Source organism: Thalassophryne amazonica, chromosome 23, assembly GCF_902500255.1.
Source record: "Thalassophryne amazonica chromosome 23, fThaAma1.1, whole genome shotgun sequence".
NCBI lineage: Eukaryota > Metazoa > Chordata > Actinopteri > Batrachoidiformes > Batrachoididae > Thalassophryne > Thalassophryne amazonica.
The window spans coordinates 21,177,371-21,193,421 of record NC_047125.1 but is presented as its reverse complement, the minus strand read 5'-3'; the positions used below and the strand labels follow the sequence as shown (position 1 = coordinate 21,193,421).

The window sequence follows — 16,051 nt, the reverse complement described above, 5'->3', positions numbered from 1 at the left end:
TAACACTTTATCAGAACGCCTTGTTATCATGCAGGTGTTCAGAGGCACCTGGTGTTGGTTTCCAATGCACAATGTTTTGGCCACATCCACCTTGCAGATGACATATTGATCGATGGAGCAGTTATGACCATCTGATCTTGATTGGAATATACTTATTTATTACTGCTGTTTTGATTTTGAACTCTGTTGCTCAATCTTGAAATAAAAATAACACTCGGTGTGAACACACTTGCAGATCTTGGATGCCATTGCTCAGGTTTGATATGAAAGAAGGCTACATGAAGCACGTGTTAAATTAAAAACTGTCAGATTATGTGATTGTGAGTTATTTGTATTGTTGGAGACCACAGACTCGACCACAGCATGCTCGGCCTCGGCCTCCAGGTCGTCCAGTAAAGTCCTTTAGTATGGCTTCCCTCTAGTGGCGAGTTGCTTTTAATGCGCTTTGGTGGAACCTCAGATGAAAAGGGCAGCCGTGCTGGTTTCTCCTGCACAACACACACAACAACACACAGCATCATTAACCCACACAATATAAAACCCTGAAATACGTAAACGTGTCAGATTTTGTTCTCGTTGGAGACCAGAAGTCGGTGAATAAATATAATGCAGACAACGATAGCACATTAATGAACGGGAATAATCTTAATGCCACTTTGGTGGCGGTTGTTTGAATTTAATTTGATGATACTCACTAAATAGTACTGAATAATAAATTAATTTCTTTGGTTGATGGAAATCCACATTTTTTTCTCATAATTTGATCATTCAAATGACATATCAAACACAAAATACATAATTTGATTGGTTTACTCTTATGAAGTTGATGCTTTGCGCTCTTGTTTATCACAGTAAACTGAATATTTTTGGGATTGTTCTGCAGACACAACAAATAATTTAAATTAAAACAAGACAGTTTTATTATTTTCATGACCCAGCAAGTAATCTTAGTGAGATCACTGTATTTTGTGAGTGGGTGTGGTGTGTGATGAGACAACATGTTTAATATGACCAACTACCTATAGTTTTTGTGTTATTGATGGAAAAAGAAAATGATTTAAGGTTTAGTTTGCCCAAAAATAGATTAAAACTCTTCAAGCTGGTTTATTTACACACAGACAGATGCACAGGAACACGTTCACTACTGAACACGTTCACTACTGCCGCTGTCATCTCATAAATCTGCTTCCGGTTCCTCACAATACTTGAAACGTTCCTCCTCTCACAGTGTGAAAATCAGCTTTTCCATCTATTTTGTTTGTTGTAACAAAGTGGGAAAACTACGTGTTTTTAATCATGTAATTCATTAAATGACCATAATATGACTCTGTTCTCCAATACAAACTACACATTAAAACAGATTTGATTGTTTGCACTGGATTAAATTATATGACTGATTATGACTTTTAATTTTATGTGTTTTAAAAGAACTGGAGGGGGTGGACATGCCGAGGCTTTTCAAAAGCCTTGGAAAAACTCACTGGTTTCCTCTTTTCCTTTAGTTTCTTTCCTGGAAAAGGACAAATAAATCCAGGTCAGACAGAAGAGAAGTCATGAAGCATGAAGAGAATCATGTGTTCAGGACCAGCAGATCCACGCTGATGAATTGTATAAATCAATTGTAGTAATTGGTTGTGTTCTTTGCAGAAGCTGGAGATACTGTGACCATTCTCACCACGCTGCGTCTTTTTCTCCAGATACAGAGTGAGAATGAACGGGTAAGCCATCATCTCCTCCTCCTTATGTCTGATCATCACCTCAGAGATACCCTCCCAGCGGGTCTTATCTTATCTCAAGTATGAGTAACTCATAGCAACACAAAAAAAACAGACAATGGACATGTAGACCACACTGATGGGAGATAAACTGTTGGAATTAGGTTGAAGGATACAAGGGTAGACAATGAAGTGAGCGCTGGTGAAGGGCTGCAGACGGTCCACATCACCAAGAACAGTTCTGATAATATCCTGGAAAAATGGATGGAAGAAAGACCAAATGGACAATAAGAGGTTGGATAAGTGCAATTAATTAATTACTGCATATATAAACACAAGATGTGGGTCAGAAGGTCAACGGAACAAATGCAAAGCAAACAAAATGGATCTGAACAACTAACACAAGCAGATCCATCTCCATTTTTACCTCCAGTTCCTGGTTGAAACTGTTTTTTTCAATCACTGTGTCTCCACTGGGGAAATAAAAAATAAAAAATTATGACACACAATGTAGCATCATTTATACTAGAAAATACATTTTTATGCAATTGTATTGTTTTAAATTTGGCATAATTTAAAAAAAAATTCAGTTAAACAGTATATTTGATGACGCTCTGCATACGGAAAGTATTCACAGTGCTTAACTTTTTCCACAATTTATGTTACAGCCTTATTCCAAAATTCTATTCACAACACCCCATAATGACAAAATGAAAAAAGTTTTTGCAAATTTATACCCCCCCCCCCCCCAAAAAAAAGGAATCGCGTGTACATAGTATTCACACCCTTTCCTCAGTACTTTGTTGATGCAACCTTTGGCAGCAAGTCTTCTTGAACATGATGCCACAAGCTTGGTGCAGCTAATCTTTGGGCAGATTTGTCCATTGCTCTTTAGCAGCCACCTCTCAAGCTCCATCAGGTTGGATAGGGATTATTGGTGCAAAGCCATTTTCAGATCTCTCCAGAGATGTTCAATCAAATTCAGGTCTGGGCTCTGGCTGGGCCTCTCAAGGACATTCACAGAGTTGTCCTGAAGCCACTCTTTTGATGTCTTTGCTGTGTGCTTAGATCATTGTCCCACTGAAAGATGAAAATGTCGCCCCAGTCTGAGTGAGAGTCAAGAGTGCTCTGGAGCAGGGTTTCATCCAGGATGTCTCTGTACATTGCTGCATTGCTGGGACCTTCAAAGCAGCAGAAATGTTTCTGTACCCTTCCCCAGATTTGTGCCTTGATACAATCCTGTCTTGGAGGTCAGCAGACAAATCCCTTGACTTCATGTTTGGTTTGTGCTCTGACATGCACTGTCAACTGTGACTGGACCTCATATGTAGACAGGTGTGTGTCTTTCCAAATCATGTCCACTCAACTGAATTTAGCCCGGTGGACTCCAGTTAAGCTGTAGAAACATCTCAAGGGTGATCACTGGAAACATGATGCACAATTCATGGGAAAGGCTGTGAATACCTATGTACATGTGGATTTCTCAGGTTTTTATTTTTAATAAATTTGCAAAAAGCTTGAAAATAACTTTCACATTGTCATTATAGGGAAGTTCATCCATTTTGGAATAAGGCAAAAATGTGGAAAAAGTGAAGCAAGCTGTGAATACGTTCCAGATGCACTGTATACAATTTTCCTCAAACGTAATACTTATACCTATGAATACTTACATACACATTATTTCTTAGTTTTTATTTTTAATATATTTGCAAAAAAAAAAAAAAAATCTTTTATGTTGTCATTATGGGGTGTTGTGAGTAGAATTTTGAGGGGAAAATGTATTTACTCCATTTTGAAATAAGACTGTATAACATAACAAAATGTGGAAAAAGTGAAGCACTGTGAATAATTTCTGGTTGCACTATACTGTATTATATAATTTTATCAAGAGATTTATTTAAAAAAAATGATAGATCCAGTGGGCACTAAATCCAGTTTGTATGCACATGATATGCTTTGTGTGAACACAAACTTATGTAAGACACTTCAGAACAACTCACAGCCATCAGAGATGGCAGAGTTTAAAAGACGGGATGAAATAATGAACATAAATTATTCCAGTCTTGCCTGCAGCATCGCTATGGATGTGAAATATTGTTGTGCTGCATTGGAAGAATAAAACCTAGTCAAAAAAAGTGTGTAGTAATAATAATTTGAGTAATAATTTGATTTGAAAATGCTGTATAAATAAAAAATATATAATTCTGTGTAGTTTGGCTGAAAGTTGTGTAGTTTTGGTGAAAATGAAGAACAATGAATAATAAAAATAAAGTAAGTTCTTTCATGTTACTTTCATTGTGAGTTTGCCCTTGGAATATTTTGGAGTTTGCTGTTGGAATACTTCCACAAATCCTCACATTACTCATCTTCAACCGCTTATCTGGGATCAGGTCGCGGGGGCAACAGCTCCAGTAGAGAACCTCAAACTTTGGATTATAAAGAAGTTTACATGTTTATAATCCAAAAATAATATGTAGGTGTTTGATGATCAGTTTAAAATCACATAATCTGAAATTTATCCACTTTAAACCACTTTCAACATCGGTGTTGGTGTGTTTAAATAGTTGGAAAATGGCTAATATCTGCTTTAAACAGGATTAAAATGTGTATATAAAGCCTCAAAATTACTTTAAACAACTTTACCCTTTGTTTTAGAACAGTTTTAAAAGCAGTTCAACTCAAAATTACTGCTTTTAAACTCAACGTATCCATAATTTAACACAAGACTAAACCCAGGTTAAAATACACAGGGACAATAAGAAATATCAAACTTTAATAAAGTAATACTTGTTTTACGAATGATAAAAGCAGTTCAGGACATCTTTTGTGTACAGTTTAATGTAAATTTGAATTTTATTTCGATTTGATAAGATGAAACATGAAATTTAGAATTGTGAAGTCATTAAGAATGAAAAGATTTCTGAAAATAGCTGACACGTTTTGGGTTTTTTTTTTTCCCCTATTACATCTTGCCCCCACGAGAGGGGGCGTGGCAAGCAGCAGGTCCTTTCCATTTAAAGTGACGGGCAACATTTTTCATACCTAAAATATTGTTTTACTGTTTGACCATGAGTGTGACGTATTTTGTAACATCTGCTTTTAAGTCACCCGCTCGAGCCTTGCCTGTAACTGTTGCCTCCCCTGATGTTGAATTTGTAGATGCGTCGGCCTGCTCTGAATAAGCGGGTTTCGGGCAAAGGGAAAGAGAAGGAATGCAGCGGCATGGCTGTGCTTTGGATGACAAATTAACAAGATTAAGCGTATAAATTAATGACATCCTGTCTGGTTTTGAGATACTAGTTGGTATACACATTCTCTTACCTCCGTGAGGAAAGTGCTAAATTGGTTTAGTTCGCTAATATCACTAAATCTGCCAGGTATTTATTTATTTTATTTCAGACCACGCCCTCTCTCTCCTTCTCTCTCCCGCTCTTGAAATTACCGTAATATCCCGAGAAAACGGCAGCATGAATTCTTTTAGACCCTCCGCCGCTACACTCACTCAACTGTTCACCGCGTCTGCCTGCTGATTCGCCCAATTCCCGCCTTCTCGTCCTTTGGCCTCATTTCATTCGTAGATCATCTTCCAATCAGCGGCGTCAGACCACGAGTCACTATGGTGTCGGCGACATGGCTCAATGTGTCACATGACTGTCAGCTGACCCAAGTGTTGCGGAAGTAAAAGTGCGGTCGTCGTAAACGTTCGAGGTAATACTACTTTATTTTTCCGTTATTATTTGTGTGTGTTTATTTTCCATTCTAAGGTGGTCTTGAGATGTAACAGAAACAGCTCGCGTTATTTGTACTCGTGAAACACCACTGTATTTTCTGTAGCATTTAGACTCATAAAACTAAGGCTGGAGTACAACTTTATTCATTTCTTTTTAAATTCTGCAACATTGTAACAATATTATAAAAGTATAACGCTGCAACAGTAAAATTACAGTGTTGTAATCATTTTAAAAATATTATTGTAATGCCACAACTCGCTTCCTTTAATTTTGAATCAGTTTACCAATATTTGTATGCACTGTCTATAATGTAACATTGATGTTAGAAAGCTGAAGAACTGAGACAACTTAATTAGGTTTGACTGTTTAATTTTTTTAAGTGAAAATAATTTCACTTTTTCTTCCCTTAACTACCTTTCTCACCCTGCTACACAGATTTTGAACAGTTTAGAGTCTCTCAGACCAGATGTCTTCCTTGTCCAAACCACTTCCGTTCTCTTAATATGGGGTTCAGATGCCCCTCTTGGGTTTGGGGACCTACAAGTTATGTGGTGCTGAGGAGGTGTACAGCGCTGTGGAAGCCGCCCTGGCTGCTGGTTACTGGGCTTTTGATTCAGCAGCCGTCTACCAGAATGAAGCTGACGTGGGCCGAGCCCTGAGGGAGCTGCTGCCGAAATACGGCTTGACAAGGGAAGACGTATTCATAACAAGGTAAGTTTCATTACGTATTATAGTCATAATGAAAATAAAACAAACTTTCTCACGCCATTTTTTTACCGTTATAACGGGATAGAGATTTTATTATCACCTCTTCACTGCTTTTTTCTCCCCTTCCCTCCCTGCAGTAAGCTGGGCCCGAAGGATCAGGGTGTGCGCGCCATGGAAGGAGCCCTTCACAGCTTGACTCAGCTGGATTTGGGTTTACATCGACCTCTACCTGATTCACTGGCCTGGCACTCAGGGGCTGCCTGTGGATGACAAACGCAATCCAGGTCAGGAGATGAAATGAGGTATAAAGATAAGGCATATCTTCGACCTGGGCCTGAGACCAGATTCAGTGTTGTCGTATCGCATTCCTCCTCTATAATGTAGATGTATTTGAGAGAGATCGATGACGTGATCCTGATTAATATTTGATCCCAGGGAACCGAGCTCAGAGTTGGGCTGCGCTGGAGGAACTGCACGCCCAGGGGAAGCTGAAGGCCATCGGAGTGTCCAACTACACCCCGACACACATGAGTGAACTGATGCAGAGCTGTAAGGTCCCTCCTGCACTGCTGCAGGTAAGCAGCAGGAAGTATATGCACTGATGGGGGAATAAAGTATAATACAAATGTCCCAAAACTTGTCTTTTTTCTCTCTGACAAGGTGGAGTTTCCACCCTCAGCTGTGCCAGGCAGAGTTGAGGAGTGTGTGTGAGAAGTACGGAGTGTGTTTCCAAGCCTACTCCTCTTTAGGGAAAGGAGCTCTAATTGCTGACCCTGTGGTCATGGAGATGGCAAGGAATATAAACGCACACCTGCACAGGTAAACACACTCAATCAGTAGAGGAAATCCCGTTTAATAGCCACTTAATAAACTAGAAGTCAGCTTTATTTTTTGTTGTTTTCCCCCTTAAGATTCTGTTGCGGTGGGCAGTGCAGCAGGGCGTCCCAGTCCTTCCAAAGTCATCGCAACCAGATCGAATAAATGACAATGCCAAGATTTTCGACTTCATGCTGAGTGATAGAGACATGGGCAGATTGTCAGTTTGGACTGTGGGCGCAGGGTACTGCTGGGATCCCTCAGAGGTTGCCTGATCTGACGCACGGTGAGAGGGACATGCTGTCTTCCACATTGCCTTTGTCATGCTGTTAGAATGAAAAAGTGGGAAATAGTTTGAATATGGATCAAAATCCTTGAGGAATATGCCACAAAATATTTAGTTTGGAAGGAGCAAGGTTTACCTAATAAAAATGGCCGGTGTGTGCATATTTGTAAACTGACAGACTTATTACAGTTAAAGCCGACAATCTGCATGACAAGCTTTGAATACTTGTGCACTGTGATGTATGGTATGTACGTGTATATTACTACGATGATTTACCGAGATAAATAACTGCAATTCTTAAGTTATTTTAAAAATAGAAGCTACGATTATGCTTAATATGTCCTTAAAGGTGTATTCCTTTTCGGTTTTTCACAAAATTGACATTTACTTTGTGTTGAAATGTAGTTGTTAGAAGTACCTTTATTTCTATGATATATTGCCATATTACAACTAATTTGAGAGGATTCAAAGGCACTTAAGTGGTAAAAATTAAAAGGGAAGACAGCTTTTAAAGAAGTATTACTTGAGATTTGTTCATCATTATTGAAGTTACAACAGTGTTTTTAATTTAATAAAACAAACAAAAAATAGTCTGTTATCCCAGACCTCTGTTGGGCTTTGTCTCATATAAATCATCCATATGAAATATTTTCCACAAAAACTCCACTTTACGGCACTTAATGCTAGGTAAGGTGGTTTATGTGATTTAGTTCAGTTCAGATTGTATATCTATCAGTTGCCATAAATAACACATTCCTGGCAGACATTTAAAAAGATATATAAATAAATACAAGTCATTCCCTTTAAAACACTCTTAAAATTATTTATTTAGCACAGCATATACTAGAGGTTTCACAGCTGTTTAGAAAATACATTTACAAAAAAATCCATCAACAAAAGAAATCTTCAGATTAGAGTTTCTTCACACACACACATACACACATATATATATATATATATATATATTCAAGTAATACCAAGGGTGGTTGTAAAACTCCAGGTGCTCAGGCAGGTTCTTCACTATGACAAAGGTATAAAAGTCAACACCATTAAAGCTTTGCACTGACGTCTGATTTTAAATGGATTTTACAAATATTTTTCCCTTCCACAGCCGTGACGGAAAACACACCTCCGTATATTATTGGGCTTTTGTAAACATGCTGTAACTTTTAAGGCAGTAGTCAAGTGACCAGAGGAGTCAGGTTACAACGTGTTGTGAATGTCTTTCAAGTCAGTAATTACACACTTATTACAACAATCAAATCAATCCTTGGACTCAACTGCACTGCTTTGGTCAAAAGTACAGGTGTAAGTCGAATAAGAGATTTGTGGTTAAAATTGTAAAAATAACCTTAATTTGTTCGCAAATGAAACGTATCTCCACTAAATGGTGCAGTTGCAAGAATTTGAGTGAAAAACTTTAACTTAATTTTGGTAGTATGTTTATTCTCAATGCTGTCTTTTTAAAGGGTTATATTTCAGTTCGTAGTCAGGGTAAGTCAAACCCAAAGTAGTTTTTATTGAATATAAAAAAGGCAGTATAATTCAGATTGTCTGCAAAGTTCTTAAATTTTCACTTAGCTATTTTTTTTTTTTTAAAGGGGATAAATGCGTAGTTCATAGAAGATACAAACAGTCCATTTGCCTGCACACCCGAGCACTTAACAATTCACCCTAACAAGTCCAGAGGACAGTAAAGTAGGACAAACCGATTACCATTTCTAAGAAACACACATAGATAAAAGAGTCACAAATAGCCCCATCATATTTACTAAGCAGAATAGAAGTTATCACCTCAGGTTTTTAATACTAAATCTGAACAGAGATATAAAATATTCTGGTAATTACCGGACTTCTGAATGTGGCTCGTGCCACCATTCTTTGCTACGTATGGCGCGGTTCTCTAATGATGGCCTTATGAAACAACTAACCGCAGATAACTGTTGCTGTGAACCGCGGATAGCATTTTTCTTTGGTAAAGCTCATTATTAGTGAAACGCGCCATGTCAACGTAATGTCGCCGGGTATAAAAAAAGCGGCATGCTCCGCATTCGGTAATCCAGTTATTCCTGGTCAACTTTTATTGTTGTGACAATAGTAACACTAAAACAAGGCCATATTTGTGAACAAGTGTCTGTACAGAGTTGGTGCCAAATATTAAAAAATTGTAAATGATTTCAGTTTTTTTTTTTTTTTTTTTTTAACTGTGCTGGAATATCATCCAAAGTCCACGTGGTTTTCCATAAACAACAAATCCAGTGTTACATCAACAATCTGAGAACAAAGTTCCCATTTATGCCATTATTCACAACCCAGTACAGGTAAAAGTGAACAAACATGTTATCACATTTACGCAATGATGAATTGGGCAAAACTCATGGTTTTGTGAAAGTCCCCCCCCTCCACATTATTGTGGAGTAAAAGACCAAATTTAAAAAATGGTATTTTTTTTTTCAATACACCAAATAAGATTTGTGTATTACATAAAAGAAAATAAAGCTTTTTAGATTACAATAAATGTTGCTTTTGATGGGTTATCTTCATTAGTATACCAGTGAATGACTAGATTTGGTGTTGTCCCCTTTTACAGTGGTTCCTCAAACGCTTCTTTTAGCATTTATCACAAAAACCACAAATTGTACCCTGTGTAACTTGTGATATTCCGCTGACACACAATGCCTTTCACTTGTTCCCTGCCACTTAAAATATGAACAAACTTTTGTACACATAAAAATCGCTATGTCTGTTTAGATTTCATCGCCAAGGCCTCTAAAATAAAGACTCTGATTCAGATTTGTGCTTTTAGTTGTGTGCTTGCGTGTGTGTGTCATCAGATAAAATCTAACCCTGAAGTTCAGCACGTTACAAAACATATTGATTCTGCGTCAGATTGTCGTCAAACAAGATTGTTCTAATTTTGGGAAGTGTGATACACCAAGCGGTTGGCTTGAGTCGATGCAGCGTGGACAGAAGCCCAACGCGAGCACTTTATTGACAAGAAGTGGAATCTGCAGACACCTCTGCCACTTTGATTTCCACACGGCGATAAGGGAAGGAATGCCCTCGATAACCAGTTTTTTTTTTTTGTTTTTTTTTTTATATTTCAATCTGCAGCGTTATTGCATTCGGCGGATGGATTTGTAAGCATCTTGTGTGAGTAGCTGCCTCTCTGTTCTTCTTCAGATCGTCACATGCACATTCTCACCTTTACATAATATCACCTTTGCAATATCTCGCTTTTGCACAAGTCATCCATTTCTTATGGGATTGTAATCCTCAGGCCAGTATTTACTTTAACTTTTATCATTTTACAGCAGGTTGTCAGCATCACAACCATCACAAATACAAAAAGTAAAAAAAAAAAAAAAAAAAATACACACGTGTAGCAGGGACTTTGTTTCTCCCTGCACAGAGCAGTTCCCACTGTTCCTGATAAAAGCGTCGTCTCGCCTTTGACCCTACTCATTGCGGTGAGTGTGGTTATCGTGACAGTTGCTCTCGTTATCTGATTCCTGGTAACTGAAGAGGGCGCTCCACCAGCTTTTTGAATGGTGCATCTGTTTGGTCGATCCAGCGCTTGTCACCTTCCTCATCTGCTGGAAGGAAAAAAAAAAAATAGTTAATGAAAATCCAGTTTAAAATGAGGCAGGTTAGACTTTTATGGAATCAATGCTTTGAATTATAGGGTCATATTGTGCAAATATTTATGAATTTTTATAAACCTGTTTCATCATTAAATATAGCTGACAACTGTATTTTCCAGAGTATGTCACATTTTTTAAACATAAAGTGGTCAGTAAATTGGTTAACAAATATTTCAGAATATTAATCTTTTATGGACAAACACTGATGACTAAAGTTAGAACATTTGTTCAGATTTTTCTTCTTTATGTTTGTAATCCGGCAACATGGTTGCTTAGTGGTTAGCACTGTTGCCTCACAGCGAGAAGGTCATGGGTTCGATTCCCACCTGTGGCCTTTCTGTGTGAAGTTTGCATGTTCTCTCCGGGTTCGCCGACTTCCTCCCACATCCAAGACATGCAGGTTAGGTGGATTGGACATTTTAAATTGTCCGTAGGTGTGTGTGCGGGTTTGAATGTGTTTATCTATATGTGGCCCTGTGACAGACTGGCGTTCTGTCCAGGGTGTACCCCGCCTCGTGCTCTATGACTGCTGGGATAGGCTCCAGCCCCCTGTGACCCTTAATTGGAGTAAGCCATTGAAGAGGAGTGAGTGATGTTTGAAATTGAGATACTGGAAAGCTTTGAAATCAAAGGCGGGATGTTTCATCTGGGAACTTCTGATCTCCCACTTGGGCTGGAATACAGCACCCCTGTGGGCGATGCTAACGTTAACATAAACCACGATTAGTGTGGCCGCATATATGGTGAACCACAACTTGCATCTTCTTAAATGTGGCATGTCAGTGGTCCAAAGTGTTCATTACGTGACTATTACCACTGTTTAATAATTCACAATTATTTAGCAGTTTTCCCAGGCAACCCCCCCCCCCCCCCCCCCCCCCCCCCCCACACACACACACCCATCCTTTCTCACCCCTTTATCCAGCAAGCTGTCAAACTCGTCACTCATCCTTCGGAGTTGCTGGCCGTATTTCCTGGCTGCCCAGAAAGTAGGAGGAGCCGACTTAGACCGTCCTCTAAATGGAGGCCCCTCAGTTGGCGTTCCGACCTCATCTTCACCTCTGGCCTGGAAGTCTTCATCTCTGGATACAGTGGAGACGAGGGACTCAGAGCTGAGCCTGATACGATTGCCTGTTGCGCACACACACACACAGAGAGAGAGAGAGAGAGAGAGAGAGAGAGAGAGAGAGAGAGAGAGAGAGAGAGAGAGAGAGAGAGAGAGAGAGAGAGAGAGAGAGAGAGAGAGAGAGAGGGGAACAGGAGGAGCTGAGCATTTGGTAAAGTTTAAACTGACAACAAGGTAAAAAAAAAAATATATATATATATATATAGTTTTTATTGTCATAACGGCTATCAGCTCACGTTTTGCAGAATCATACCTGAATTTCTGTCGGGTATAGAGAGGGTGAGGCCTGACGGAACAAGCTGTTCCTCCCTGCTCAGCGATTGGTCACTTTCTGCCTCCTCTACCTCCTCCGAGGCTTCTGAGTCACTCTCAGAAATGGAGAACTTTGCAGCCATCGTGACATCTGGTGAATTGAAAAGTTCAGGACCAAAAATTAAAAAGGATAAAGGAGCATTGCTTTTCAAATGCATGCACCCAGACAGGTGTGATATGGAGTTGACTCAATGTTGAGGATCCCAGCAGCTAGAGAAGGTAAAACTGACAACCACGGTTCACCTAGCTGCAGTAGACAGATGACTACTTTCAGGAGATGGCGTGGACGAGTTTTCTAGGACCCAAGGAGGATTTGTAGTGCAGTTGATGGCGGCAAAATCAGTATGTGCTCCTCAACCGAGTCATCAAGTTTCAGCCTCGTTAACAATTTGGAAACAGGCAGCATTTTCCTGAGTTTGGGTAGGTCAAAAATATTCAGTTCGTTCATGTTTGCAAACTAGTGGATATTGATACGGTACCATATTCCACCATTTTGTACAGCAGCCATCTTCTGTACGAGGTAATGAGAATTCCGCCCCCCGGGAGAATATGGCCCAGGTTATGGCAACAGTTAACCCCTGCTTTACGTATCAATAACAATGGCCTAATGCTGCGTTCAAAACCCACGGAAGGTTGGAGGCTCCGACCTCTAGCTCGGAAAAATACCTTGAATGCTCAGTCGGGTCAGAATTTTCACTCAGAAACACGTGACGAAATTGAACAACTTGAGGATTCTGAGTTTATGTCACAGCCATGTTTGGGACTGCTTTGACAACAATGGTACCAATGTTGAAAATGCATCTTTCAGATCAAATTTTAACATGACATCACTGCTATATGTATTAAATTCACATTCTACATACAGTTAGTTAAGATAGCAGCAGCACACACCAGCAAAATGTCTTTGATTTCATTTCACCCAAGAGATAACGTTAGCCTAGCTCTACTGTGATAGGCCAAGTAGTTGTCTCCAAGCGGCTATACTAAAATATGAAATGGATGAAATGAAGCAAAATAGGGACTGATCATTTTGAAATGGGGTAAAATGTAATGAAATGGAGCAAAATGGGGACTGATAATTACAAAATGGGGGTAAAATGTAACGAAAATGGAGTGAAATGGGGTGTGACGATTTACCCAGACTGACCCCAAATATGAGTAAATTAAGTACTTACTCAATATGGTACATGTACTCAGGGCGGGTGTGCCATGCGGTGTTCAAGAGATGAAACTTCAGCCACTGATTCAACAATGGTCCCGTTTACAGGTACAGAAAATTTCACTCAATTTTGCTCCATTTCGTATTTTAGTATGGCCCGTCTCTGAGGTAATCTCATGAACACACTTTATCCGTAAATAGGGATTTTTTTTTTTTTAGGCTGAGACTCCATAGCCGCAATCAATTCACCCTATTAAGGTTTCCAATCTTGCAAAATCTGAAGAGAGGTGGCTTTCACTGAGAGGTGTGTGTGTTTATATATATATATATATATATATATATATATATACACACTCCTTGTTTTTTGTAAACACTATTTGCAAACTTGTTCCAATTTGAAAGGAAAAGTAAGACATACAGTCACTTACCCAGTTCCGGATCACTGTAGTATTTGCTCCGCCGTTTCTCATAATCAGCATGGTGGCCAAGTGGTTAATGCGCTTGGTTTCAGTTCAGAAGGCTCTGGGTTCAAATCCCACCCCTGCCACATTTCTCCATGTAATGTGGAGTTGCGTCAGGAAGGGCATCCGGCGTAAAACCTGTGCCAATTCAACATGCAGATCCAACTTGGATTTTCTGTGGCGACCCCGAGTGCAAACAAGGGAGCAGCCGAAGGGACTTACTTTTTACTTTTACGTTTCTCATAATCAGCGCAAATAAGCTAATACTTGGTACCAATGGACAGACTGATGTTTTGTCTACAAACGACCACAAGCTTGAGCCATCCTTGTGATCAGCAGAGGAATCAAAACATTCGGTGTCTGCGGTGTGCGTGCGTTTTCTCACTCACTCATTCCTGCAAGTTTGAAAGTAACGCTCTCTATAAGTAGCAAAGGTGAGTTAGCCATTCAGTGTTTTTGGTTCTAGAGTGGGAAAATACTTACTTACTTGGGTAGAAAATGTCAGTGTGTTTTGTCTTGCTGTTTAATTGCTGCACGCATTTATCTCGGAGGTGAAAATTTGCCGGTTGTGGATCACTGAAGCAGCAGCCTCGTGTCAGTACTTCTGAGCCATGTGTACTTTGGGGGTCATCTCAACATCACGAATGGGCATGAATGTGGGGGCTTTTACTTTTTAATTCCGGAGAAATCTCACCTCCACATTTCATTTTTTGCTCATAAAAACGTATAACAGTGCCTTTCAAAACTAAGTCAATTCTCATTTAATAAGTATAATTTCTATCATTTTGTGTTCAAAACACATTCTCGGGCACAGTGTGTATCATTCTGCATTAGAAGGGCTCCAGCCAGATGCCAGGAATGACCCCAAAGTGACACAATGTGTCGTGATCCTGAACAAAGTGATCCATTTCCGACATATGTGCACCACACATAATGTGGCTTCACACTTTTAGTAGAAGGGCTACACCATCCTGACTTTTTCAGCAAGATAACATCCAAATACCCAATACAACAATACCCAATAAAGGATATTCAGTTGCATTAGGGCGGCTCTGTATAGCGGGACTTTAAAAAAGGTGATCTGGAACTGGGCAACTGTCTGCAGTGCATATTTTGTACAACCAGGAAATGACAGGTAAAAATAACACGAATAAAGGAAACTGGACATCTGGACATTTCCTGGTATTAAGCGAAGCAAGACTTAAGAGGATGAATCTTCACTTTCACAATTTTTACTGCCCCCCTCACCCTCACCGAATACTCTGGTGCCGCCTCTGGTACCTTCAACACAAATGACTGAATCAGCAATTTGTGGCGCACAGACACAAGTGTGAAATAATTGTTTTCCTGCTCGCAGTCGGTCAGCTCGTGTTCGCTGTGTCGGTCCAAAGGTATTCACGCACACATAAGTTGTTTTCACAGCACATACGCCGATTTCACCGAGGACACTTTATTTTAATATTCTTTAAACGAAGCAGCCGCGCTGGATCTTTTCCGTGTCCAGCCTGTGTGTGTTTGTTTATTTGTTGTTGACCGAAGAGGACAAAAGAAACTTCCTACAGGGCGGAAGCTGGCGCGAGGCTGGAGTAGCGAAGTGCACGCAGAAGACGAATGATGATAAAGAAGTTTTCTTACCCGAAATCTTTGCAGTACGAGATGAAAATGCGCAAACGTATCTTTATCCAGCCGTTGTTGTAATCTGTGTTTATGTGTGTGAATGTACACTTTAGCTCCGCTCTCACCCAATCGGCGCGCGTCACTCCGGCGCAGCGGCGCGCTGACGTCACTGTTGCGAGCTAGGACAGGGTTGGGGTTTGTTTGTCTCGCCGCTTTACCGTAATGACTGGTGTAGAGCGCAGCCGATTATTTTCAGTTTCTGTTTCCATTTGTTTACTGGCCATGTAGAAAATTTTGCAATGCCCAATAGGTTCGTTTTTATTATTATTTTCATGAACACCAACCACCTGCATGCCCACCCCCTCGCCACATCCACAAACATCCTCTTTGGTTTCCTCTTCTCCTCCTGCCTGGTGGCTCCATCCTCAGCATCCGTCTTCCTGTATACCCTGTATCACTCCTGTGCACATGTCCAA

The 16,051-nt window shown here is 39.9% G+C and overlaps 2 protein-coding genes and 1 pseudogene across 2 annotated transcripts; 1 reads left to right on the top strand and 2 right to left on the bottom strand.

The window, feature by feature from the left end:
- Positions 1–305: 305 nt before the first annotated feature.
- Positions 306–2,631, bottom strand: LOC117505395. Its single transcript, XM_034165041.1, has 6 exons — positions 2,501–2,631; positions 2,143–2,188; positions 1,892–1,967; positions 1,676–1,786; positions 1,482–1,510; positions 306–488 (listed from the first exon to the last, which is right to left on the bottom strand). Exons 1-6 carry the CDS (start codon positions 2,629–2,631, stop codon positions 306–308), a joined length of 576 nt encoding a protein of 191 aa, XP_034020932.1.
- Positions 2,632–2,977: 346 nt separating this feature from the next.
- Positions 2,978–15,751, bottom strand: LOC117505107 (bcl2-associated agonist of cell death-like). Its single transcript, XM_034164636.1, has 6 exons — positions 15,594–15,751; positions 12,280–12,429; positions 11,814–12,031; positions 10,703–10,852; positions 6,821–6,826; positions 2,978–2,992 (listed from the first exon to the last, which is right to left on the bottom strand). The coding sequence occupies exons 2-4, from the start codon at positions 12,419–12,421 to the stop codon at positions 10,715–10,717; spliced, it is 498 nt and encodes a 165-aa protein (XP_034020527.1). The 5' UTR covers positions 12,422–12,429; positions 15,594–15,751; the 3' UTR covers positions 2,978–2,992; positions 6,821–6,826; positions 10,703–10,714.
- LOC117505111 lies at positions 5,913–7,797 on the top strand (annotated as a pseudogene).
- Positions 15,752–16,051: the final 300 nt, after the last annotated feature.

Bases quoted from the DNA above. Each gene is read 5' to 3' on its own strand.
- LOC117505395 (XM_034165041.1), bottom strand. From the start codon at position 2,631: ATGGAGCTTGAGAGGTGGCTGCTAAAGAGCAATGGACAAATCTGCCCA. The intron at 1,968-2,142 runs GTAAAAATGGAG...CCATTTTTCCAG, and splicing joins GTTTCAACCAGGAACTGGAG to GATATTATCAGAACTGTTCT. The intron at 1,511-1,675 runs GTGAGAATGGTC...GTCCTTTTCCAG, and splicing joins GGAGAAAAAGACGCAGCGTG to GAAAGAAACTAAAGGAAAAG.
- LOC117505107 (XM_034164636.1), bottom strand. From the start codon at position 12,421: ATGGCTGCAAAGTTCTCCATTTCTGAGAGTGACTCAGAAGCCTCGGAG. The intron at 12,032-12,279 runs GTATGATTCTGC...TGTGCGCAACAG, and splicing joins TATACCCGACAGAAATTCAG to GCAATCGTATCAGGCTCAGC. The intron at 10,853-11,813 runs GTGAGAAAGGAT...TTTTCCTTCCAG, and splicing joins ACAGCTTGCTGGATAAAGGG to CAGATGAGGAAGGTGACAAG.